Raw genomic sequence first — 27797 nt, 5'->3', positions numbered from 1 at the left:
AGGAGTTGGGGGGTGACCGCCGCTATAGCTCCATTGGAAGAGCATCGGAAATGTTATTCGAAGGTGGCAGGTTCGGCCCTTGTAGCATCTCTTCGCCTGTTTTGCTTTCTTCGCATTTCCGTCATAATTACTACAAATAACATCAACTAAACTTTATTTTGCTCTTCTTGTCTTCAAGTTTTAACTAATGTTTCGCTTAACAAAAAAGGCACCAACTCCTTAAAATTCTGCTTCTTTTGTTACACTCTAATTCAGCTCTTGCTTACAGGGCTAGATGTTGGTGAGACACCGTACACTTTTTCACTTGTTTCCGGGATATAGCCAGCATTATGCAGTACCAGATTAAAAGTGTAGGCTTAGGTAAACCATACGTATGACAGTGCGGACCAGAGATCGGCAACCTTTTGAGGCTGAGGCGAGGTTCCAGGAAGAAGCCGGACAGTGATTCGGAGAAAAATGGGGAAGGGTGGTGACATTTCCAGAATATAGACAAAAATATTCAGCTAATTGACTATAAGTGTTATCTGTAATCAATTGGCGAGAATAACGTTGACTACTTGACAAACCGGGTCTCCTTAATGAACTCAATAAGGGAATTATGAGTAATCATATGTCGTTAATCAGCATAGTGTGAAGACGGGGACAATGCCAACTGGAAGCGATCTTTCATGCTTACTCACCAACCCATTTGAGGACAAAATTCTCGCATCGGCCGACACATTCCTACGAAATGATAAGCGCAGAAGACAGTACTCTAAGGTCATACCGGGGGCCACCTAATATGGTCCTGCTGACCGCAGGTTGCCAACTATCAGTGCAGAAGTTCTCACATTAATTAATCTGATATGCAGCCATGGGTACGCTTTGGTATGCTGCTTATAACATAACATGTGTGGCTGAATGTTTCAGTGGAAGAGAGTTTTGTTTTCGTTTTGTAAGTCGGCATTTCCTTTGGAATGCATAGAATAACCCGGTGAGTACCTCGGATGTCAGTACTCTCGGCACAATTATTGACCATCTTGTGGAGTCCCATCTCTACAAGATGGCCCTACTCGAGCAGTGAAATCTTCCGTTTGCGCCGAGGATATTTCTGTCTTTGATATAGTCAAATGCGCTCATTACCTTCGCAATATCTTACAATCTAATTTAAAGTGGCCCAGCATCACTTTTAGAGCATGGTCAGAAAACACGAGCCAGTTCACAAGCCTCAAGTCTTGTATACCTTGCAAGTACATAAGAATGCTCGCTCGTCTCGGTGCCATATTTACTATGAAGCCATAAAAACAAAATCGACTCCCATAATTTTTATTAAGAGACATGCGAGAGAAGCTAAACCAGAAATCTTCGACAAAAACAACTCTTCGAATCGGATAACAAATCGCTTCTCACTAACGTATAAAAACACCAATAGATCATTTACGAATGATAATTAGTCGGTGTAAGATGGCCCACTCAAACGGTTTCGGATAGGCGCTTAAGCCTGTTGCCCACGATGCCTGCGCATTTCCTCCACTTCCTCTTCTTTGGCAGTGGCATATGAGACCACCGCCACACTCCCCTGGCCGTCCGCGGCTACCTCCGTCGTGTCCACGACCGGGTTCTCCGGAGCTGTAACGGACGGGTTCTTGGTGGCGGCGGCTCTCGTGGCGGTTGCCAGGCGGACTGTGCGCACCAATGTGAACCGCTTGGCGGTCGGAACAGTGTCGCTTGTCCGAAGCCTGCAAAACGTTGTATATTTCTGTATCCAGGGCATTCTTTTCTGTTATGAATGTTATAGTGGTAAGGCACACGCCTTAGATGCCTCCCCCAAGAACTGTGCGATGTCCCTTTCACTACGGCGTCTCTCATACCATATAATGGTTTTGGGATGTAAAGCCTATAATATAATAATAGTAGCTTCAGGACGCGTCGTCAATCGATCAAGCATTGATGCCGCAGGGTTAACGATCGAATATGAAGAGCACATTGAGCACGCACGGCGAAGCATAGATTACCGCTCCTCAGGCAAGGTACGCCCCGCGCATAACCGGGTGCTGGGTCGGGTGATGCCTTTCCCATTTAACTGGTGGGCGTCTGGCAGTAGGATTCGAACCAGCTACCTCCCGTGGCCGAGACAGGCACCCTAATCACTAGGCCATGGCCACGGTAAGAAGTGTCAGCCCGCCAAACAGAATCTCTCCGGTTACATACAGCTAAACAATAGCCGGGTGCCTTAAATACGCAAAAGTGGCGATGTGGGCTTGTTGGTGAAACATTTGAAAGCAATGTGAAATACGCAGTTCGCACCTCTAACGAAAAATAGGCGTGTGGGGAAGAGTGTTTCACACCTACTAACTTGAATAACGGGGAGGAGCAATGACCACAACAAAGGCATTCCTTTTTACTACATCGCTCACCAGTGGTACTCTAATGCACCGTGACTTTGGAGATGACGATATTTCCACAACCATGTTTTCAAAACTGGTGTTTCACATACATGTTTCGCTGTAGATATGCACGTTTCATACGCAACGAAATGGACTAGACAACTGGTGTGCAGATAGGATAAAGTGCTGTACTTCAACAAACACATTTACATTCGAAAGACACCTTGCTTACACGTTCCTAGCACATGCATGCGCGTGGCGAGATCGTGAACACGTACGATCATGGCAACGCGTGGTCAGTCAGAGCAACGCTCTGCCACCTTGATGCCTGCGTTGCTGAACAAGCGCCTAATGCGTGCCAACACGCCCAATTGAAAAGTAACTCATGTCCGATTGATTTACCATCCAAATAAAAATAATTCAATTGAAAAGTAATTTTATGAATGGGAAAGTAATTCATATCCGTAAAAGTGGGAACATACAACTGATAAACACCTACAGGTCAATATCGTTGTCAAACACATGTTGCAAATTTATGGAGCTAATTTTAATTAAAGCACTTGTGAACTATCTAGAGGAAAAAAAATTGCCTGCAGCTTCCCTCGGGGGAACACTGAGGAGGATGCGGACCATATAATTGGTTAACGGGGTGTTAAAGTGCGACTTACTTGGGTCGATGGCTAAATTGGTTAACGTGGTTGTGAAATGGGGTGTTAAATTGCGACTTACTTGGGTCGATGGCTAAATTGGTTAACGTGGTTGTAGGAGGGGGTGTTAAATGAGTGAACACGTACACACGTATGCGAAAGGGCGGCGCTGGTCGAAGGGACGTCGATCATTGTGTTTGTGGATTCGTTGGAATTCATTTCACCACGACCTTGGACGTCGACGCGCCGTACAAACCAACCGACGAGCGGCAACTGAGCGAGCGAGCGCCGACCTTGAGTATATATACAGCACGACGGCGCATGCACTGTCAGCTGTTGAATGTTCTCGAAGCGCGACGCCACATGCGCGTCCACTGGAGAATCAGGAGAATTGTAGATGTCGAACGCGGTGTGTAGAGGAGGAAGGGTGCACAGATGGTGGAGGAGTGAAGCGCGCGCGGTGTGTAGAGGAGGAAGGGATGCACAGATGGTGGAAGAGTGGGCGACGGCGCGACGGCGCATGCGCGCGCGTCAGCTGTCGAATGTTCGAGAAGCGGTGCGGACGGCGCGGACGGCGCACTACAAGGCGCGAGTATAAGATGCTCCGCATCTAATAATCTTTCACCTGAGCCCCGCCGCGGTGGTCTATTGGCTAAGGTACTCGGCTGCTCACCCGCTGGTTGCGGGTTCGAATCCCGGCTGCATCGGCTTCATTTCCTATGGAAGCGGAAATGTTGTAGGCCTGTGTGCTCAGATTTCGGTGCATGTTTAAGAACCCCAGGTGGTCGTAATTTCCGGAGTTCTCCACTACGGCGTCTCTCATAATCATATGGTGGTTTCGGGACGGTAAACTCCACAAGTGAATCGATCTTTCAACCGAACCAAAGCGAGTTTCGAAGGAATCGCTTCACCACTACAAAATTTTAAGAAATTACTCGTGATTTTGCTAGAGCTAGTATTCAGAACAGCAGATGTCATATTTATTGATATCTATAAGGCAGTCGACCACATCCTGTTCAAAAATAGTCTATTGGAGTGCTGTATACCTTTCTTATTGCCCCCAGTAGGTTTCTTTCATTAATGTTGAGTCCAACTGCACCGATATGTCTTCTAGTGTTCTTCAGGGTCAGTACTAATACTAACAATCTTGCTCATTTAAATCAACGACATCTGCACTGCTACTGGACCAGGCATTACAATAAAGCTGTTTGCAGACGACTGCGTCATACACCCTCCCACTGGCACAAGGGAAAACCAGATGAAACTTGACAGATCTACAGATAATATTGAAAAATGGTGTGAAACTGTATAAAAAGAAAATAAGTTACAATGTATTATACGTTTCCATAGAAACACACTTGTGTCACTTTAACTACACGTTTTCTGTTGCAGACATCAAACACGTGAAAACCGTAATGGGCACGGGGGCCACCAAGCAGTCTTCAAAGAGGGTTGCCCACATTAATCAGATATATGCAAGAATATTTAACCAACTAGATTTTTTAAGGCAGAAGCTGACTGGCAGTTCTCCTCAAGTTAAACTAATAGTGGACAAAACGCTCATTAGAACTGTCCTAGAATACGCAGGATTGGTTTGGAATTCGCACTAAAAGAAGATGAACGATGTATTGGAAAACATTTAGAACAGTGCTTTTAGATTTTTTTTTCTAAGTATGCAAGACAGGAGAAAGTTTTCGCGCTGCATTTGCAAGTACGTGTTGCAAACCTTGCTAGCCGACGAAAGTTAGCTAGTCTGCAGTTTCTTTTTTTTTCTTTCATGTAACATGGTAAACCTATTTTTAATAAGAGCAAATATTAAAAGCTCCGAACCATCACTCCAGCATTACCAACAAAAAGAAATGCATCCGCCCAATCCTGCGACGTTGTAACAAGTTCAAGTATATTTTCCCTCAATTTTAGAGATGTTAAATTACTAGCTGAATTCAGACGTCAGTGCTCAATCACTTGAATCATTTTATTCACTGCTGGCATTTCATTTAGAGGCATCGCAATAGGTTCTGCGGTATCTGTGTGCAAATAAAGGGTGAAACCATGTATCGCTGACATTGTTAAGCGTGCGTAATAGCCTGCTTCTGTGTGTCAATTATGTTACCATTTGATGTTATGTTTTCTAGTTTTGTTTTTCTTTTCACCGCAGTGAAACACATATGCATCTATTTATTGCTTTTATGCTTTTATCGTTCATGTGGTTGCTTTTTTTTCTTGCAAATTTCCTCTTTCTTTTTCAATTCCGTAATATAAAGTCTTGTTTGCTTTGCATGCTTTCTTCGGTATTGGCCTGAAAGGACCCAAAGTATTCAATAAAGTAATAAATTACATGCCTTAACAAGCTGTCTCATGAAACCCCCGCATTGACCGTGGGCGTCAATCAGAGTGATGCAACAAATTATCGCGTCATGATCTTACCGCATGACATCACAGATCACGAATATTTATGGCGTCCCGTAGTCGTGACATGGCACAGCATCATCGCTTGCTCAGCGATCAGTGAGGCTGTGTCTTAAGCGAGATCGGGTCGGAAATTGTTAGCTCATAGCCTTATTTTCTATAGCATCTGACTTTGTTGTAGACACTGTCGTGCCACTACCTTGCTCGTCACCAACAGCAGTCATAGTTCTATGCAAACCAACAAACCCGAGCGGGATGCAGCGACTGCCACGCAACATTCAAGGCAGGATGAACGGGAGAAATTATAAAGCCTTATGCACGTGGAATGACACGTATCCTAGCACGCGTGGGGTGGCCTGGCCGACATCATGCTGTTTTCGTCAGGCCAGACTTACTTCCTCCAGGTACGACAGGTGCAGTCTCCACAAAATCACCAGAGCAATCGGTTACTAACGTCGTGGTCCTTATGTCATCGACCAGGTATTGACGCTTGGAGGCTCAGGTATGATCGTACTTGTGTACCAGCAAGTGGTGCAAGATTGGGGAACTTTTGGCCACCGCGTGGAGAGACGAATGGGGAGGGGCCGACCTCAACCTCCCAATAATAACCGGCGTGCCGAAAAGCGTCATGCCTGTCCTTTGAGAGTTGAGACCATCCACATGTAAATACTCTGTATAAAGTATTTTCAGTCTTCGAACTCGTCCTCACGGCTGCTCTGGGCATGACGATCCCCCGTGTTCGGCACGCAACCACCCAAGTGTGCACCAGTCACGCAACCCGATTTGTAACAGTGGTGGCAGCGGTGGGATACAGGGACTACCCTAACTTAACAACACGTTGATTTCTTCAACCTTGCGGTGATGTTGCAACTTTTTGGTTGGTCCTTCGTCGCGCAGTTAAAAATATGGTATTGTGCCCTGAGGATGTGAACATTCATGGGAGAGCTAAAACGGAGGGGGGGGGGGGCGGCGTGAGGTAGTCACACAGTGCTTTTATGACACAATGAAATCAAACACACGTGCATACAGCAGTACAAGAGGAACATCAGAGTGCAAAGTCGAGATAACCAGAAGCGTATAAACATGCTGAGCATTTCCAGAAAAAGTTCAGCAATACAGTTGCAGCACAAAGTGAGCAGTGCATTGAAGCACAAATGATAATAAAACTCCGCAATATAGAGCACAAAATAAAATCAGTTGCGCAGTAGAGTGTGAGTTGGAGGTTGGTGCAGGAATCTCATCTAGTGGAGGACATAATACAGGTTGATCACGACGATGCAATGAACACTTAACACAGAAGCCATGCGAAAATAAAGAAGCCAATATAATTTGGAGCGTTCATTGTCAAACCACGAAAATATTCGGAGACAAGTCATTATAAAAAAAAAACTCCTGGTCAAGTTTAATAGCGTGGAGTTCGTTCAAAGAGCACCAATGATGTTAAATTTCCCCTCCACCAAAATGCAGTCTCTGTGCTAATTTGAGGACAGCGCTATATTCCAAGTATTGAGCTATTCATTTATGTTCCGCACTATTCAACTCTAGTATAACAGTCTTGATGTTGCTCAACACACGAAGCGTAATTCATGGCTTAGCTTTGCAAGTTGCTCTCACCCCGGATTCTGTACACAAAATGAACGTTCGTCTAATTCGTCGAAATTGCTTCAGTATGCTCGCATACCGGAGAAGTACATCGCGCAGTTGAATGTTATAGAAAGTTGTAATGCTGGCTTATAAAGCTGCCTTGGCAATTAAATTTTTCGTAGAACTGAAGCTGATTCCCACATTTCACACTTTCTAACTGCAAATATGCATATATATTAGCGAAGCAGTGGGCGAGATAAGCACTAATAATAATCGCTGAGTAATCACCTCAAGAAGAGGCGTGACTAGATATTGCGTGAAATATCAATCACTTCGAACTTTTTTCACGATGTGAAGCCAACTCATGAAAGTTTGAAGGTATATTTTACGCCTCATATAATGACTCAATTTTAACTTGAAATTAAGATTTCAACACCCTCATTTCATAATTTGCAGTGCTCCTAATGGGAAGAACCGAAAGAGTAGAATGGTTATGGTTGGGAAATTGGAAATCATTTGTTTTTCCTACAGCTACCAGCTATATAGTAGCCTCGTGAGGAAGGCTTCGAGTCATGCGCAGTTAGTATGGTTGTCGAGAGTGTATCTGAGACGTTATGAAGCACACAGCAAGTGCAATGGCAAACTTTGAACGGGCGTTACATAATAAACCCTCCGACACCAAAGAAATTAAAGATCAAAGCGCCATGACCTCTCGAAGCGGAATGACTCTAATAAGAAGAAGAAAATAAACTGAAAATTCAGTTAATGCCAGCTTTACCCTCAACGAAAGGCAGTTTCACGAAATCTTGTTTGAGAACAAATTGTGTTCTCGTTCAGAACCTGCCCCATACTTCATCCTGCACCCTACACTGAACCTACACTGTAGGTTATGTTGTTCATGTGACTAAGTTACCCTGCATAATTGCTCATGTGCCATTACATAATTTTTAATTTCATGAAGACTGGTACATTGGCGAAGGCAGCCGACTAATAGAAAAAAGGTATTACTAACCATATCTGTGCATATCAATGCATAAGACACTTATTATGCCTGGAATTTCTTGTGTGCTATGTGCACGTTATGAGTTTGATTCAGTGTTGCTGAACTTAGCTACACTAGCAGCGAAGGATTCTTTTGTACCTTTCTTACCACAGCTACTGTAATGAAGCAATAACCATCTCTAGTTTACGTGCCGAATCCTCGATATCATTTAAGAGGCACTCGAGGTTCATTTTGACCACGTAACCTTCCTTGACGTTGTCCCAACTATAAGTTCATGGCTGATCTTGCATTCGGCCTCGATCGATGCGATAGCCGTAGCCCAGGAATCAAACTGATAAGCTCGCGTCGTGGAAGCAGGGCAATTGAGCCTGATGAGATGTTTTCATGGAATCGCTCTACCGAGCATGCTTAGTAACACATTTTGTGAGTATTCTGATATTCTGATATGTGCTCTACGGCTGAAGCTTCATCATTCGATTGGCTCTTCTCTAATGGGCGCCGTTCGAACTCAAGTCACAGTGGCTGTTTCTGTCAAAGAAAAGACCCAAACCTCAAAGTAAATGCATGTGGGTAGTGCGAGCTACAGATGCATTATCGGAAGCTTGAAGCGAGTCGAGGTGACGGTATCTCAAACATCATGGCTACTCATCGTAACTTACACTGATGTTCGCGTCGATGACATCGTCGGCGTCGCCGTGGTCCTCGTCGAAAACGGCGGCTGCGTCTCCGGTGTGGAGACAGCGACGCAGATTCCTTCGATCACGTCCAAGTCGGACCCTTCACACCGGCAGACGCCGTCCAAGCAAACGGCTTCGCCCAGGCAAGAGGATGAATTGTTGCACGCGGAGCCCACGAGACCTGCCGCTGGTCTCGAAGGTGTGGAGTGAACTGCGACGAACGAGAGTGCCGGCAATGGTCACAGCGTTGCAAATTCAGAAGCGTTGACTGATTTAGGTTATACTCGGGAACAACTTCTTTTGGCAGTACTGTGGACGTTGGATAACCAAAACACATGCTTATTATGGCTTCAAGTATTATTACCTATGTAATTGACAATTGTCTCTGTGGCAGGGCTCAAATTACTGTTTTACTAATTTGGACACGTTAACAGTTACGGGCAGTCGTAAGTAAAATATAATTATTGTTCACCTAAAGAAAAAGTTTTTTATCATTGCCTTTCTTGAACAGCACCATGCTTTCTGCGCGACATGTTTTCTAATGTAAACATGGCGTCCGTGACATGTGTGGGTCAGCTTAGTTCTGCTGTTTTTATCTACAAGAAAATATACTGGTACTGTAAAACTGAAATTTACTCTACCCTATTGAAATACCTCTTTCCCCCCTCGAATTTATTTCCTGCAGTTTTCCCTAAGTGCAATAAAGTTTCACAGAAAAGGCAGGTGGTAGCAAAAAAAGCGCATGGCACTTCCATTACGAGTATTTACCTGTTCAATAGTCACTCATTGTTACACAAAGTAAAATTCTATTAATGCGGAAAAACACACGCGGCGCAGTACACTCAGTGAAAAGAGGATGTCGTCTGTGTTTTCCCAAAGAAACAACAAAGCATAGGCTATTATATAGGACAACCGGGGAGTTGCTAGTATGGCAGCGCATGAGAGCACAGCTGTGCAGTAAATAACGATGTAGATGCACATATGATACAGCAACGTAAGCTTTGCTAATCGTGATGATAAATTCTCAGACAACATTTTGGTGAAATTCAGGAATAAGTGAGAGAGAGAGAAATCGCCGAATCCAATAACATTGCGCGCGCAGAAGACATGTGCTTTAGCTGTGCGTCATTTGCACTTGGGAAAAAAAGATTGCAGGTATTTACTGATTGATCCTTCACGACGTCGTTATGGAGGCAGCTTTTTTCATGTATTTTTACATGTTTTTTCAACTAAACTTTTGTTAGATAATTTGAATCCACCTGTTGCGTTTCGTTCCGGTCTTCGTGAATTTCGCGGTGCGGTTTTTATTAATTTATTATGAAACGTATTAGCTAGCTACATTGTGTTTGCATTTCCATAAAGTATGGGCGCCGTGAGATTAAGCGTGTGCGCATTGAGGTATATTCATGCCTCTGGTGAGAGAAACTTTCTTTTTCGATTGAGACGAAAATTCTGTAGGCACATGTGCTCAGATTTGGGTTCACGTTAAAGAAACCCAGTTGGTCGAAATTTCCGGAATCTCCACTCCGTTGTCTCTCATATTCATATTGTGGTTTCGGGCCGTTAAACCCAACATATCAATCAAATCAAACCAGAGAAACAATTTAGAGACATAACTTACTAGTCGATTTCGGTGTGCTCCGGGAAACTTTCGTAGATTGGTTTGTTCCGGCCTCTGCAAATAAAATCAGAATGTTATTGTGTGTGACAGGCTAAACGGTCCTAAAGGAGTTTAGTCAGACTGTTATTATTATGCCTAAAATTATGCCCATGTTTCTTTTCTCGCTGTGAATATCGCGTTCAATCACAGTGCTCGCGTTGCTAAACTGAGAGGCCTTGCCAAAACTGCGGTATTTATGTGAATAGGCTTCACAAACAAGTTTTTTTGAAGCAGCGGTAATGCCATATAATAATTTCTGTGTGTTTTAAGCAGTCTAGACAGGACCAGTAGTCTTGGAACTTACGAAAATGTGCGTGCTGTGTACAATAACGATTTAAAAGCGTAGCGCAGAGGCCACTAATCAGAGCCGGCACAAAGAAACGAAAACAATTGTGGCGGAATCAATAACTGCCCTCGTAACTTAATTGCAGAATGCCGCATATCTAGAATGGGAGGCGACCTGCCGCGGTGGTCTAGTGGCAAAGGTACTCGGCTGCTGACCCGCAGGTCGCGGGTTCGATTCCCGGCTGCGGCGGCTGCATTTCCGATGGAGGCGGAAATGTTGTAGGCCCGTGTACTCAGATTTGGGTGCACGTTAAAGAACCGCAGGTGGTCAAAATTTCCGGAGCCCTCCACTACGGCGTCTCTCATAATCATATGGTGGTTTTGGGACGTTAAACCCAACAAATCAATCAATAGAATGGGAGGCGAGAACGATGTACAAAATTGCATGAATATAAAAAAACGCGTAGATATAAGAGCAAGCAACACGATCAGCTGACTGGCAATAAAGCATAATCATTTACAATGAGAAAAAAAGACCTGAGACTCTCGCATGAAAGACAACACAATCACATCACCCATATACCCCCACTGAAAAAGAAAAGAATTTCGCAAAACCTGCTGTGAGGGCAAGCAGTGATGGTGATGGCACGCACGAAATGGTTTGAAATGCACAAAAAAATTCTTTCTGTAGTTAAGCTCAAGACAACTGAAAACAAGTCGCACCATAGATGTACCACTAATGTGAACGACATGCACTTTAAGGAAAACGGAAGCAATAGAAGTGTGAGAAGAGTCGGTTGTTGTAGTCTCTAATAGTGCAAGAAGAAATAAACTTTTTAGAAAGGTCGGTTCGATTGTTTTGATGATCTTGCTTTAAATCACGTGATGCGAGGCGTTATCTTAAGTGCCATTGTCTGAAACGGCACGTCACGGGAACTCGCGTTGGCCACGCGGCGCGGCATCGCGCGTGTTTCAAATCAAACGGCGGATTTACGACACCTTGTGATCTCGTCCACCAATGACATACAATCGTGACAGTATCATTGTGACGTGCTGTATTCTTCGCACTGTATGTGCTCTTACGGACGACAACTCGCTTAAGAGAACCCTGCAAAACGTTTTCATGTAAGCATTGCATGAATTCAGAAACGAGGTTGATTGCTTCCACAATCGATCACCTCAAAGGTATTTGTCTCAAGCTGTAATCACTTTATCTTTTCTCTATAAACAGCAAGCGCTAAGCAGGCAACAGGCCTGCTAGGAAGCTACGTCACGCATGTGCCGCAACCTCAAGCACTTTTTTTTTCTTCAAAAGTGCAGCTTACTTTCAGTTTGACCACCGGCAAGCCCGTGGGCACACGGTGACCTCCCGCGGAGGCCACAGTATCAATGCAACCCATGATTCTCAAATCAGCCAATGACAATGAATTTGAATATATGGCATGGTCTTCGGGTATATGGTATTTTCATTTGAAAAATGGACTTCTAGCTAAATTTGATGAATAATGCTGCTATAATGTCTGGCTGATGTGTTTTGAGAAAGCTCGACAACCGATCGGCCGGCTTTTCTGACCAATGATGAAAATAGGGAAGGAACTCCTTGAAGTAAAATGCAAAACAAGTAGAGAACAGTATGACATCTAGGTGACAAACCAAAACCGAAGACGTTATATAGCTGCTTCGCTCAGCCTCGAGCCGTTACATTAACAGTCATAATTATTGATAATAAGCTATTCTACTAGTAACGCAGACATCTCTTTTTTAAGGAAAATCGTTATAAATATACAACCACAATGCTTTTCCCACAATGACATGACCTAAAGGATAACCACGTGTGCAAACGTATACCCATGTCTGATCGCTCGTGATGACACGTGAGTCATATATTCAGGGAGACGATGATCATGTGGAAGGAATGGCAGTGTTGCCATTCGTTGCGTGTGACACACGTTGAATCATACTCAAGCAAGTGTGTGTGTTTGAAAATTACATATATTTACACTACACGACGTTGCTTTTCTACCGAATGAGAGGGTTTTAGACTCGTGAGGCTGTTAGAAGACACTTCTTACTCTTGAAGCCCCCTATTTATGCATGCGATTACCTAAGATGGCAAATAAAACAGTGCTTTTTGTTTTCAATGAACGCGAGGGTTCGCTCGTCGTATGGCGCGACGTAAAGCAAGCCGCCCCTGTACAGCCACGCTGGCAGCTTGTTAAGTACCGCACATCAAATTTACGCTCCTTCAAAATGCAGGTGCGACAGTACACGAGTTCGGTTAATACTTACGGGGGTGCTCTTGTGCCACAGCTGCATGGAAGTAAAACAAATGCACATGTTAGTCAACGCTTTATTGGTGATAGTTAACATAAAAAGATTTCATGTTTCCTGAATTCTAATTAGAGAAAAACAAGCGGTCATTTAAATGTTGACACTTCTTTAAAAGCTCTCGTTGAGCAGCAATTGCGAATTCGAATCATAAGGGCACTGTCGCGAGCGCTCAAACGTGCGCTATCTCAATAACTATGAGTACACAGCCTATATATGCACTGGGATCTTACCGCTTATTTCTCGTTGCGATGGCAGATAACCCAAAAGCCTCTTCGTTCCTTGGAGTAGCCGTATTCGCTAAAAGGCTGTTTCACATGCAGCGATTTTAGCGAAAAAAATCCTTCCGTTCCCTCCATTCGCTTTGTTTACAACCGCTGCTCATAGGGGTTTTGTTTCACAAGGAGTGAAAATGCTCTGCGATTGTCACTCTGCCTCTGTGATAGATTATTCGTAACATATATAGCTCAGTGAAATAGGTCAATCTTAAGACTCCCCATGTATAATCTACCAATTTGTTACCACATTCTCTGTTTCTCCCTTTCAGTAAAAAGAATTTCTCCACTACGGCGTCTCTCATAATCATATGGTGGCTTTGGGACGTTAAATCCCACATATCAATTGATTATTTGAAGTTAACGTAAATATAACAACACCGGGGTGATGACCCCTTCTAAAAGTCACTGCCGTAAATTAACTAAAGCAACAGAGCATTAGCTCCCGTCCTGTGTGTTCTTTACTGTGTCCCGTTTTCCTCGCGCTAAGCTTCCGTAAATGCGTCGCATAATGGGCCACCCTGTACAAATCGTGAAGAAGCGCTCTTCATGCTTACGTCCGTTCGAAAGTATGAACAAGAGGAGGAAGAGCGCGACCATGAGGACCAGGACGCACGCCATGAGTGTAAGCACCAGGCTGGATTTTCTTTTCCTGTGAGAAATAAGGCAAGCCAGAAAAGAGTGAGGGAATAAGTTACGAACAATCTCTGCGAAATTCACACACTTAGTGACAATTTCTACAACAGATGTTACAGTGGAGGTTCCCAGAGTATTGCAGACCAGAATTTTTTATCATCATCAATCTATATGGGCTCTATCGCTGCCCAAGAGCCGAGTACAGATGGCTAACGTGTGACTTCATGTGAAAGAAAATTTGTTGGCGTTTTGACGGTCACTTTGTCTCATGAATACCTCGAGCATTCGAAAGCAAATCTTGCGCATATTATGTGGCAACACGTAAAGCTCCATATATACTGCAGCTTCACGATTTGAACATTTTTTTCTGCTTTATTGAATCCCCTTGCTTCAATTGTTTTTAAATCCTAAACAACGCGGATTTAAACAGGATTCTTCACGTACAACCCAAATAATTGAATTCTATCATGATATAGCATCAGTTTTAGGATAATCGAGGACAAATTGTTTATTTTTGACTTCAGAAAGGCCTTCGATGCGGTATCACGCTCGATTCTGATTCACAATCTGTAGAACTTGAACCTTCATAAAACCATTTGCCGATAGATTGCGGGCTATAACTTCAAGAAAACAGAAGGTTGATCTAGCTGGATTATGTTCATGTTTAGTTTCGGTGACATAGCTGTACCTAAAGGTTCCGTACTCGGCCCACTTCTCTTTGTGTTTATTAATAATATTTTGGATACAACTAAGTGTCGTATTAGAATGTTTGCTGATGACCGTGTGTTTTATACTGAACTGACCGACCAAATGAATTTCACCCATCTTCAGGATGACCTTAATGACGTGGAGGTATGGTGTAAAAATAATAATATGATACTAAATACTAATAAATGTGTTCACGTCAGTTTCACCAAAAGGGTCAATAGGTTTACAAATCAGTACATCTTAAAGCAATGGAGTTATTAGGAAATAACACAAATACAAGTACTTGAGTGTCACATTTTCTTAGAATGGGAGATGGTCTGAACACATTGCCAGTGTTCTCAGCAGAGCTGAAAAAGCCCTGGGCTTTTTACAACGAAATCTTAAACATGTAACCAAGAATATTAAACAGGCCGCATATTACGCCTTTGTCAGGCCAGTACTGGAATACGCCTGTCCTGTGAGGGATCCGTTTCACCAGGTACACGTTCGTGCACTAGAGCGCATTCAGTTGATAGCAGCAAGATTTTTTCTGGAAATATATGACCAAACTGTAAGCTCTCATTATACGAAAAGAGAAATTAATTGACAATACTTACAAGATTGAAGACGTAATCTAAGATTTAAACTACTTTATTCAAACTATAACAAGAAAAGGGGCGTTAATCTTTCAGAATATTTAAAACCGGAGCATTATCATTCTTTTCATCATAACCACAAATTTAAACTATGGCCATACAACCCCAGAACGGATCTTTTTTAAGCATTCTTTTTTTTCCGCAAGCCATTGCCGAATGGAATATGTTATCAGCTGATTTAGTTGGCCGCAAGACTGCGGATTTTTTAACGAGGCACTGTGCCCCCACAATGCCTAAGATGGCGCTGCGGACAATCCTCAAAATAAATAAATGAGTATTAGAAAACACCTTGGATTGTAAAAGTGCGCATGCGCGCTTGTCCGACAGTTTGTGGCACTTCCATGTCGGTTTTCAGTAAGGAGCCGGTAATATCTAGCACCCGTCCTGTGTATGCATTTCTTACTTGTGTCTACGTTTCGGTTTTTCGCGCTATGAATAGAAACACATATGACGCAAACCAACTAATCTTCCTCACCGCCGTGATAATGGTGTCTCGGCAAAAGACGAGTCTGTGAAGACGTCATGTTTCTCGTTAACAATGTTCCTTGAAGTACTAGAACCCTAGAAGTCAGTTAACATCTGCTACTTGCACTGGTCGCACAAATAAGTTAGTTGCCAAGCGATTGAGTGCAAATAGCTGCGAAAATTCACTTTGGTCGCAATGTGACTGCCTTGACTCAATCACTTGTGTTATTTTTCAGCCATGGAACATCTGTCGCCAAGTTCTGAAAATATGAGATGATAAGGGTGGGGACGTCCGTTTACATTACGGTGCAATTAAAATGCGAGCCATATGAGAATGAATGTCACTTGTATGCGCAGGCATTCGAGTCGTGCGGAAGCGCGAACGTCGATCTTGTTTAATCACTCTTTGGTGGGCAGTCGCGATTAATCGTGCGACGCTAGTTGCAGGTGTGAACAAGCCTCAGGACGGTGAATTAAAATGAACAGCGCAACCACAACACGCACCAAAGAGGAAACAAACGAGGCACGTGAGTGTCATGGGGCGTGTTTTTGTTAGCGCTGTTAATTTTAGTTACTAGGACCAAATGAACTTTCATTCAGGATGGTGGTCGCAGCATCAAGTTTGAAGACTGCGACGACACTTTATAACATCAAGTTAATCGGCGCTCACGCTTCGGAGAGCTCCTTTGTGTCGGCGTCTTTTGACACGCCCTGGAGGGGCAGACTGTGCGACTGCCGAGCCGTTCCAGATGGTAGGGCGCGCCGGCGGTCACCGGACAAGGCCATCTTTGCGGACGTGGCACTGACGACGCCGCTAGACGCCATGCTGCTCGTGACGCTGGTCGTGGGGCTGGACCGCGTACTCGTTTGGTCCAGTGCGACTGAATCGGGGCGGCTGGTCTGATTGGGGTGGCCCGTTCCTGCCTGCATGCATGCAAGCAACGGTAAAGGCCGTTTCACGTGACACAGAACGCAGCGATTTTTCAGGCTGCGAATTCCCTCGCAGCAAATAAAACAGCTGTTTGCTCTGGCAGCAGCGGCCAGCGTTGCGTGACCAATATGTTGCAAATCCAATTATGAATTTCTCATACTGAGCTCATAGCTAAGTGATTTAAAACTCCGCGAGTTATTATTACTACTACCTGAAAATTTACTCTGCCCATCTTCGGAGCAGTCGGGTTGCTGTGCTCTGTTCCGCAGCAGTTCCACTGTTCCGCAGCAGTCGGGTCGCTGTGCTCCCGTGAAGCTTGACCGGCCATTCGTCTCGAGTCTTCACGAGTGTTGAGCAACGAAGCGAACAATGGCCCAGGTGGAGGCACGTGGTCCCACATCGATGTCCATAATCGGTCACCTTGAAATCCAGGCGCCCTCGACGCATCGAACGAACTCGACGTCGTCTCTTTCATGGCGGATGATTTCTCGACTGCTGTTCCCTGGTTTCGTCAACGGACCCTGCGGTGGGAACGTGCTGGCAGAACGTGCCGGAAGAACGTGCTAGTAGAGCACGCGGGCTTATGATGATGGTGTTAGTAATGTTCTTCTCAGAGTGTGCGTACCCACTTCGCCCTAATTGAAACCATTGGTCCATCTTTCTACCTTTCAATACGTTTCAAATGATTAACTGCGTAAAAAATATATTGAATAGATTCGTTTTGAGAGGTGCTCTAAGGCTGTTTTCGACAATCATTCTCGCGCATGCACGAGAATATAGTCAGGCATTATATTTTACTTCTTGGTTTGAATAAGTATGCTTATTTTGTCCCCAAATTACTTTGACCTTCAGTATGTTCAAATATTTTAGTTTTTGGTTTAATCATATATTGATAAGATTAGCTAGCTTTTTTTTTCATTGTTCATATAAAAAGCATCAGCGCCTTTCTTTCTCCCCTAGTGGGTATTGTCTAATAACGAGAAAGAAGAAAAAGAAGACGGAAGAGTCTAATCTGGTAAGCTTTATAAAGAACGGAAAACCTTCCTCGCATGACCTAGCGAGCTTCTTTCTAACGTTTCAAACAGAAAGTCTGCTATTCGGTCAGCCGGTGCGAAAGAGACGACTAAGTCGTTGGTTATATGTAAAGAGGTATTTCGTTACGTATGTTAGCATAAAGGTGAATTGCACAGCAACTGCAATACAACAGAAAGGAAGTGCTGCATTGGTAACTCCGTTTTAAATGCAAAACGTGAGTGCTGTACAGAACAGGTACTCGAGACGACGGCGACACATAGAACGACACCATACTGTCTAGGTAACACATCCTTAGTATGGTTTTTTTTTTTTTTTCAGCAGTACCGTTGATGCCCTGGAGTCACACAATGACGTTGACTTTTCATCTGAGCATGCCATGATGCAGCATCCCTTTGGTGGCGCCAGTTTCTTGCTCGTTGCGGTAATTTGATGGTATTTAAGTTGAGAGGGGTCTGCCAGTACAAAACATGTAGATAATAACCGCAACGGCGTGGGATTGCCACACACACCTTTTCAATGTGCGCTTGTTGTGTGGAAGTGTTCCAGCTGAAAGTGTTGTGTGAAAGTGTTCTCAAAATTCCCCCATCCAGGCCACATCTCTTGACAGCCCCGATCATAGCCAAGCTAAGCGGCTCTACTACAAGTCAGCGGCATTTTGTTGCAGGCCTGCTGTACACTGCTGCAACAAACCATGCATACGTACACTTACAAAAGAGTTCAGAAACTCTGGTCACAATGAAGACACATTTATGTCCTGTAGCTCCTGCACGCCGAAAGTATGGCTGCCAGCATCCTCTCCTCCGCTCTCCCCGGGAGAAATGCAAGACCTATGTTTGTGAGCAATGTAACTATGAGCGTTAATGGCTGTTGCTATTCAAGAGACTGACAAACGCTGCGAATCATCAAATTGTTTAGAATACATCACCTCTAATGACCCAAACAACAAACACTTGAGGTAAGAAGAAGGTTATTTAAGTGAACCAACGAGCTCACTTTAACACTCTTTCATGAGAAATTATGTAATGGCAAGCCAATTAGTCAGGCCGTAGTCACACCCTGGGCCAGAGGCGCAACCAGAAAGTGGCACACAAGTGCCTGCCCCCCCCCCCCAAATGTTTTTTTGCCACGCATTTATAGCGTGATATGGCCAGTTCCATGTCCTGTCCCCACTTAAGATCAAGAAGGTGCACCCCAACCCGAACAATTTCTGCATATACCCTTGCTCTGATGCAATGATAGCTTACAAGATTCGAATATCACAATGACTTAGTTAGACCTTCGATATTTTGGTGAGTAGAAAGGTCAGTATTAACGCTAGTGACAGCAGGTGAAGTGCCATGGCACGTGTACGTTGTGCTACCAACGTAATATTTTCTATTTTAGGTCACAGCTCTAAAGAATCATGGAAGCTACCGAGCCACGTGACAAGTGGGGTTACAAGATCGAGTTCCTTCTCTCGTGCCTCTCTCTTTCCCTTGGCCTGGGGAATATCTGGAGGTTCGCGTACCTGACTTACCAGAACGGAGGTGGTACGTACACGCTTTTAATTTATTTTACTCGCCAAAGATTTTTTGTTTGCCTGCAAAGGTGTAGCTGAGTTGTAGAAGTTTCCCAAGCATATTCTTACGACGGGGGTCTTACGCTGAGCGCAGCTAACGGGCTGCACTGATGATAAAAAACAAAGGTAAACAAAGAACAGAGAGTGGAAGGGAACTCAAAGCAGGTCAGCTAGCGCTGTCTTTGGAAAACTTTCCCGTATGTCATGTACCGGTCATTTCTGTAGATGATTTAATGTCAAGATTCGAGAGATGTATTGATATTATTCTCATGAATTCCTGAAGTTTTGACATCAATTCTGAAATATAGACTTCATGTTCCACGGTTAGGATTCAATACATATTTGCAGCTTCGTGCGCCTCAAAAGAAAAAATAAAAACATGCTAGAGGTTCCTTGCCGTTTCGCTCATGAGCAGTGGCGTACCTAGGAAGTGAAACACCAGGCCCGTTCCCCCCCCCCCTCCCCTTCCTTCAAAATTTAGCTGGAAATGACCATTTCAAAGAACCCCGCCCCCTCCAAAAAAAATTCTCTGTGTGCCTTTGCTCATGAGAATATTTATCCAGAAGATTAAACAGTAATACGGGATCAAGACAGTCATCTGCAGTCAAGGTGTAAGTTTGAGAACCCTGTCTTACAATACCAAACATGAACGCATTTGTTCTAGCTATATGGTTGTTATGAAGGAGCACATGGAGCGTACGCCGAGTATCACTTGGCGCTAATTGGACGTCAGTACCTGTGGGAGAGGTCACGTGCTTTGTGGGCGTGGCTTTTTGCAGAGGCCTCTCACGTGTGCACTGCCACCAACCAAGCTGGGAAATACTTCTGCGTTAATAAATTCAGCTTCATAGTAGCCACGAAAGGGATGAAGATTTAAGAACTACCATTAGCTGCATCTCACTAAGGTGAAGTTGTACTTGTGATACGCCAATGAAAGTACATTGGTAATTCACTAACATGGGAACAAGCACTAGCATGGCAATTCTGGTACGTTTATTATTTAGCCTTTTATGGCTACGCACGTTCTTCGCGCTTGTGCAGCTGCCTTCCTGGTGCCATATGTGATCCTGCTCGTGGTTCTCGGACGTCCCATGTACTTCTTGGAGCTCATTCTGGGACAGTTCTGCAGCTCCTCTACCATCAAGTCTTTCGCATGCGTGCCGTTTGCTCAGTGTATTTATAATTCTTTTTTTTTCATCATCATTATTATTATTATTATTATTATTATTATTATTATTATTATTATTATTATTATTATTATTATTATTATTATTATTATTATTATTATTATTGATAGTGGTAGTGGCAGTTGTAGTAGCAGCAGCAGCAGCTGTAGTCGAAAGATCACGGTGGAATGTATTAGTAATTATCGTATTTAAAACACATGCATTATAAAGGACAAAGTGGACAATAAGGAAGCGTGGTGAGACGTATGAATGATTGTAGTCCCGCGTGGATAGCTTTAGTGCCACCAACAACGGGGACACACTTATATCTCTTAAAAGGGCGTCAGGTTGAATAGTTACTTCCACTTTTCCCAAGCCTTGTAAAACTAAAACTGGCACAAAGTTGATCATTTCAGTTCAAGTTAAGAATTATATTCAATACTTGTGATACTGAACCATAATGTTACTGAAAGTAACGGTCAAGTGACTATTACAATAGCTAATGCGAATTAATTGAATGCCTTTTTTTTGAAACTTTAGGCAGCTTTCCTTTGAGCAGCTTGGACCACTGGGGCACCTGGGGAGCTATCCCATCTCAGTGTTACTTAATAATATTATTATACCTTTTTGACGTAGTTTAAACGGCTTCACCACATTCTTCTACATGTTATTCGAAGCATCTTGCCCTTCAGGAGTATATTTGAGAGGCCACGTCGAGGGAAGCGCAGCTGCAAAAACGGTCAGAAGTGTGTTGAAGGTATTGAAGTTCACGACCAAAATTTAACGTAAAACGTATTCATTCCAACCAAAGTTTCACCAAATTGTATTTGTCACTGCCACTAAAGACACCTACTTATCTGAATAAAGCAAAGAATAAAAAACTTTTAGGGGCTCGTTTACTTCTTTCAACCCAGCATGACTGAAAACTAACCCACACTTATGCCAAAGAAAGCAAAGAGGACGTTATTAGTAGCATTTATAATGTAAATGTGAAGAAAGGCATGATGTGTCAGCTGCCAGCGTGCGACGATATCACGTGCAACGCGACGCCAACAGGCATAAAAAGAGTGTCCCACACTCACCTTCGTGTAGCTAGCGGCGCTGGCTGACCCTTCCACGTTCAAATACACATATATGTCATGTAAAGTGAATGGTGGGATGGCCACCGCTGTAGCTGAATTGGTAAAATATCGGACGTGATATTCGAAGCTTGCATATTCGCCCCTCCCCATGGCCAAGTTATGTTGCTCCACATTTTTCTTTTGATTTACATTAAAATTACCACAAATACCATCGTCTATAGCTTTCTTCGCATCATTGTAACTTCTCAAAATTATTGAGTCTATCTATATGAAGAGAGAGAGAAAGAGAGAGAAAGAGAGAGAAAGTGTGTGTGTGTGTGTGCGTGCGTGTGTGTGTGTGTGTGTGTGTGTGTGTGTGTGTGTGTGTGTGTGTGTGTGTGTGTGCGTGCGTGCGTGCGTGCGTCCATACTTCCGTCATTGCTTTCAGGTGATACTGGGTCTGTACAGGTAAATATGAGCGAACCGAGAAGAACAAACAAAAACACTGTTGAATTTGCGCAGGCGTGCCCATGGTCATGATGTACACTGTCTTCCTCACGAGCATCTACTACAGCGTGATTTCGTCCTACGCGCTCGCCTACCTCTACTACTCCCTGTGGAATGTGCAGCCCTGGACCACGTGCAACCCGGCATGGACTAACGAGTATTGCTTTGTTCAAGGATCCGTATTCGTAAGTAATGAGAACAACTCGTCTGTGCTTCAGTGCGTGCTGGTAGGCTAGTTGGTACATATAGTTCCAGAACATTAAAAAATGGCGGTGTTCAACGTGATTAAATCAAGCTTGCCAAGCGACAGCTTGAACTACCATGAAAAGCATGAGGCAGCAGTATATGCATTTCCATAGGGGGGCATATTTACTTACTCTACAAAGCTGGGCAGTCTGGCTTATTCTGTTCGGTAGTTGTTTTAGAAGCTGATATTGGCCACTGTAGGCCTGATCTTAGGTTAAGGTCGAATCTTTGTACTAAAGCATTGCTGATCTCATATTGTGAGGTGTCTGCAGTTCATCCGCCGTTTACTATTTGATATTGCATTGTATGTAATTGCACCAACACGGTTCCATGACACGTTCAGCGTGAGTAAGTACGTAGGAAGAGATAGTTCGGGTAGAATAGATTGGGTAGAAGTCACTTGACTTTTACAATCATCTTGCGATGATTTCTGTTTTCTTTTTAATGCATTCTCTTTCATATTCAGAAATCATGTAAGGAAGCCAACGAATCTCTGCTGATTCTTTTCGGACGCGTAAACTCTACCGAGGGTGACGCGGTGCCCATCAAGAACGGCTCCGTGGTCGTCATGGTGCCCCGAGACGAGTTCGAGTCCAGGTACCAGGGATGCAAGAACGCGAACGAGACCTCGATGGAGCAGTTCTTCTAGTAAGTGCATTACGCCTGTAATATGTCCAATGCGTCAACTCTCGTAGAGCCACGTGTTGCGGTAAACCTATTGTTTTAACACGCGTACGTTTTGTCGAGGTAAGGGCCCCCCGGTGAGTGTGGGAAGGTATGCCGTCTTCTGCGTTTCGTAAATGATGACGTGCTCAGAGTTGCATTTCTGTAAAATCAGCAGGGTGGTGAGCAGCATGTTCCTGGGGTAAATTATTGTGATTTATTTATTTATTTATTTATTTAGCTATTATTTCTTATTTTCTATTTATTTATGTGTGTGACCCTCAGGGTGCATTTGTACATTATAGAGGGGAGGGGTGGAAATATAGTTGAAAAACAAATAAATACGAGATTATGTACACAAAATACTAAGAAGATAAATATAATGGTAAATTTTTACGTGCAAGGAGTACACTTTATTGAAAGACAACTGAACTCAAACCACAAAGAATACACTAAACAGACAATAACACGAACGCCGGTTAGTACAATTCACGATTGCGAGTTTATTAGTGCATTCTTAAAACGAGTGGGGTTGGTGGTGCTTACTAATGATGCAGGTAGGTTATTCAAATCTATTAGGTTCTTAGGAGGGAATGATTGTGATTATGCGAAGGTGTTGTGACGACGTACGCTGACTTTCTGCACGTGATCATGGTGAGCTGAGTAGTACGGTGCCGGGTGAATCCAAAGTGATTGAAGGAAAGCATTGTAGTGATAGATTTTATAAAATTAGAAAGTGCGTGATTTCTTTATCCGAATACAGAGACGAGCGTACTCTTCAATAATGAAACACTATTCAGTTTTCAACTGAATATATTGGAGAGCGTATGCTGCCGCTGTCGCGACTGCTGCTGTTGAAATTACTTAATGGAGATGAAAAACATATTATGAGAACAAATATAATAATTTCTATGATGATTACGAAAGCCAAAATGCCACACAAGCACTGAAACTAACCATTGGCTTTGACGTCCCATGTTGGCGGTGTTGGCGTCCTGCAGCGTAGGCAACGAGTAACGTAAAAAAATGAATTGTGACGTCAACACGTGTCATCAAAGGTCGTCAAAATTTCCGACGCCACTATGATGTCTTAAATTATGATAGTACGACATCATCTTTCATCGTGGTGTCATCAAACGAAATCATGCCTCGGGCAAAGGTAAGCAGGTTATGCAAGCAGCGCAAACTCACGTAAGACACAGAAATATTTCGGAGGGTAGCTGGGCGGGATTGTTCTATGGATTTGAAGAATAAAGAAGATATCTCCCGCCTTCATGTTGTCTTAGTTTATTGCGTGTGGGACTCTATACTTTTTTCTTAAGACATTAGGCAAAAACTCCGCTGCGAAGCTGTCAAGAAACGTAATAAGTGTCAAAGTGGGAGCCCAATAGCGGCAGTGAACAATTTTCGTTGATGTTGCCTAACTATACCCCAATACTGGCTTGTGTAGACTGATATAGAATGGATTTGAGTACACTTGCCCAGTGTTGCTTGCATGCCATTACAAAGTCGGGCTACTCCTACACGACACCACCACCTAGGCGAGCTCACTGCAATTCTCACATTCTTCTGTTTTTGTCTTTCTTTTCTTTTTTTTTTACGTACGTACGTTGCAGCAAGCGATTTCTGGGTCTTAGCTCGGGAATCGCGGAACCGGGCGGTGTCCAAGGAGACGTATTCGTCGCGCTTCTTGTGAGCTGGTTTATCGTCTTCGTCGCCGTGTGCAGAGGAATCCGTTCTTCCGGCAAGGTTCGTTTTCTTCGAGCCAATTTTTTTATTACCATCACAGTGCTGTCTCTTCTAAAGAAGCCCATAGTGGCTTCAACCGCGTACATCTGAATTTCGGAAAAGCCTTTTGATGATAATGCTATTGCTGCTTCTAAATGACAAGGAACGCTTTTTTTTTTCGCGTGCGGGAAATCTTTAAAAGACCGAAAGTAACTAACTAGACCAGTCATTCTAAATCTTATTGTTTCCTTCCTTTAACCGCCTTGCGCTGGCGTAAATGTTTTTTGTGTGTGAACAATTAACCATTCATTTCAATCAATCACATTTTCAACCCTTGTGGCTGTTGGATATTCCACTTTTTTATAGATTAATCTGGTGCCCCAAAGGTGCTACTGCTGATGTTTCAATTGTTACATTCACAGTTGTTATTCTGTTGCAGTTGGTACTGTGTTGAATTTGTTGCAGTGTTGCAGTTCTTGCTGTGTTGCAGTTGTTGCAGTGATGCTTGCTGGACAACCTATATACTGTTCATTTATTAGCATTTTATTACTTTTAGAGACAAACGTTAGATCAGTCTTCTCCTTATTGAATATCTTGAACCTTTCATATCTTCGTTCATATCATTCGACTATTGAAAGTTTTGTTGCTGAATAATTTCCTGAGACACTGGCTGCGCTAGTTGCACATCTTGCTTAACAATTTTCGATTCAATGATTTGCTTAAAAGGTGTAAAATCTTGCGACAAATATTTAACGTGTATAAAAAAGCGAGGCTTCTGCCCACTATGCAGCAAAGTCGCTGCTAAATCTGGAGAAGCAACCTTTCTAGAGCACGCTGTAGACTACCTTAAGGCAAACACTACAGGTACAGTTACAGGGCACTTACTGCGCTATAAAAAATGACATTGCGTCTTAACAATTCGTAGCCGTACCTTTTCGTAGTTGAAAAACAGTGTGTTACGCACAATACGTGCTTTGCTGATGCTGTGACTGAGCAAGATGACTTCTGCGTCTAGGCAGTATGCAGTGGATTAGATGCTTCAAAGTACTGGCTCATTATCTCATAAAGTTTTCTATATATACACTACATGGAACTTGAACAACTAAGGGGCAAGTGTCTACGTGAGCTGCAACGCATGAAGCTTCAGTGAGCATGGGAATGATGGGTAGTACATTAATTTGCCTAATTTTCCTACTTTAGGCTCCGTTTGACTTCACATGACTTGAAGCTGCCTTATTAGGAAACAGCAATCTGTCATATTATATCACTTACGTTTCACCACCTTAATGTTTTAGGCGGACCAATTTAAATTGGGTAACACAGTTCAAAACAGTTTGCTCTCTATTTTGAAACAAAACCTAAACACTTTCATAAACGAAGCCGCAAGTGCGTTTGCATCCCACAAGCACAAAAACTAGGCGAATTCGTGCACTACCCGTCATTCTCTTGGTCGCGGATTGATCGCAGTGCCAGGGTCCCCTCTAGTTGATTTTTGGAAACTCTATGCGTTATGCAACTCGCAATGGGTGACGGCTGATGTTACTTAGGTGCTCTATCACGCAATTTTGCATCTATTAATGAAATTTCTTTGTCAGCATGATGCGTTTGTGCAGTCCCTTTCAGAAGCAGTTTGAAGCACCATCATGGCTTTCTAGCAAAGTACACAACCGCAACACCGAGGGCCCTGGTCCAAATCTCGCTGATTCATACAGTCCTGTTTTAAATGCGAAGCATTTCTTAGCGAACTTCGGCGACTTTGAGCGTATCTATCTATCTATCTATCTATCTATCTATTTATCTATCTATCTATCTATCTATCTATCTATCTATCTATCTATCTATCTATCTATCTATCTATCTATCTATCTATCTATCTATCTATCTATCTATCTATCTATCTATCTATCTATCTGTCTGTCTGTCTGTCTGTCTGTCTGTCTGTCTGTCTGTCTGTCTGTCTGTCTGTCTGTCTGTCTGTCTGTCTGTCTGTCTGTCTGTCTGTCTGTCTGTCTGTCTGTCTGTCTGTCTGTCTGTACATTGGTCTGTTTGTACATCGTAACAATACCCCAAACGGCATCAAGCGATACGTCAAACGGTTAACCCAATCTGCAGTGCCAACCAATACTGCAATACTGCTATGTAGTCATGTCAAAACATGACTACATGCCACAGTCAAGGCGCCAATACGTTTCGACGTGACGTGGTGCGCGTGCTCACCGGTGTTCATTTCGTCGCGTCACGCCGGCATTGCCACGCTAGGCGCCGGTCCTGCCATATACTTGCAGACGCGTGCCGCGCTGCGTTGCTTTGACGCAGGCGCGTTTCAGCACGTCCAGCGTCTCTCGGTCACGAAAAGAGGAAGTCGCAGTGTTGTCTGGGTACGCATCGGCGTGAAATGCAGCATGTCATATTTCGCGCCGGTTGCCGTCGGGCCGCGCCTATAGACGCTGGTCGCGCCGGTCGCGCCTGGCGTCAGACTATAGAGTGCTCGCGTTTCGCTAACGTAGCGTCACTGTGTCCAGCGTGCGCACGGGTTAACGCGACATTGGAGTATATTGGGCCCTTCATGATGTACTAGCGGTACTTATGCGAGCTTCACATGCCGTATAGCAAATTTGGTGTTACGTGACGTCAATGGATGACGAAATATATGACTGGTGCAAACATGATAATCCTGACACGCGTGTCATGTAAGAAAATGACACGCGTGTAAAAACATGACACGCGCGAACTCAAAAACTTTCAAAGCAAAGAAATGCGTTAGCCTGCCGAAGGGAATGCCTACCGCTTCGATGTTTCATCAGAGTCCACGAAACTGAGCCAGTTGAGTTTTTATGTCCTTGAGACCAAACATACCAAACTCCTTGCATATTTGCAACAAAAACCCAGACTGTTCTTCCTCGCTCGACGCAGGTAGCGTTCTTGACTGTCCTCCTGCCTGTACTCATGATGGCCGCCCTACTCATACGGGGCACGACTCTCACTGGTATCAGCTTCGGCATTGCCTACTACCTGCTACCGAAGTGGCACCGACTTCTCGAATACGAGGTGAAATGTAGAACAGTGGCAGTACAGTTCACGCTTTTTCTATGACACTGGGCCTGAGCTGACATGTAACGCCTGTAGGGCATCCTGAAGTCTCGTGGGTTGGGTGGGCACGGTGGAGAGAAACTTGGAAATTTTTCTTGTTGGCGTGGTATTTATTTTTGTTTTTCTTTCTTTGT

At 43.7% G+C, this 27797-nt stretch overlaps 2 protein-coding genes across 3 annotated transcripts in view; one reads left to right on the top strand and one right to left on the bottom strand.

The window, feature by feature from the left end:
• Positions 1 to 27797, top strand: part of LOC142771293 (sodium-dependent proline transporter-like) — a 148746-nt gene that overhangs the window by 102081 nt on the left and 18868 nt on the right. The window contains exons 3-8 of one of the 2 annotated variants that reach the window (XM_075872768.1): positions 19028 to 19173; positions 20244 to 20375; positions 21952 to 22121; positions 22649 to 22830; positions 24462 to 24594; positions 27487 to 27621. In XM_075872768.1, the coding sequence (XP_075728883.1) occupies positions 19047 to 19173; positions 20244 to 20375; positions 21952 to 22121; positions 22649 to 22830; positions 24462 to 24594; positions 27487 to 27621 (879 nt within the window). In that variant the 5' untranslated portion in view covers positions 19028 to 19046. The remainder of the gene's footprint in view (positions 1 to 19027; positions 19174 to 20243; positions 20376 to 21951; positions 22122 to 22648; positions 22831 to 24461; positions 24595 to 27486; positions 27622 to 27797) is intronic. The other variant, XM_075872769.1, reaches the window with a different exon arrangement.
• Positions 1439 to 17144, bottom strand: LOC142771291 (uncharacterized). Its single transcript, XM_075872767.1, has 7 exons — positions 16821 to 17144; positions 16349 to 16602; positions 13792 to 13886; positions 12921 to 12941; positions 10308 to 10361; positions 8669 to 8897; positions 1439 to 1718 (listed from the first exon to the last, which is right to left on the bottom strand). Exons 1-7 carry the CDS (start codon positions 17082 to 17084, stop codon positions 1475 to 1477), a joined length of 1161 nt encoding a protein of 386 aa, XP_075728882.1. The 5' UTR covers positions 17085 to 17144; the 3' UTR covers positions 1439 to 1474.

This window comes from Rhipicephalus microplus, chromosome 9 (assembly GCF_043290135.1).
Source record: "Rhipicephalus microplus isolate Deutch F79 chromosome 9, USDA_Rmic, whole genome shotgun sequence".
Lineage (NCBI taxonomy): Eukaryota > Metazoa > Arthropoda > Arachnida > Ixodida > Ixodidae > Rhipicephalus > Rhipicephalus microplus.
Note: the sequence above shows the minus strand (reverse complement) of the source record. Positions and strands in the feature narration are given on the sequence as shown.

Excerpts from the sequence above, each read along its gene's own strand:
- LOC142771291 (XM_075872767.1), bottom strand. The coding sequence starts at position 17,084 with ATGAAAGAGACGACGTCGAGTTCGTTCGATGCGTCGAGGGCGCCTGGA. Across the intron at positions 16,603-16,820 it reads TGGGCAGAGTAAATTTTCAG|GCAGGAACGGGCCACCCCAA; the intron begins GTAGTAGTAATA and ends GCATGCATGCAG. Across the intron at positions 12,942-13,791 it reads GTTCATACTTTCGAACGGAC|CTGTGGCACAAGAGCACCCC; the intron begins GTAAGCATGAAG and ends ACTTCCATGCAG.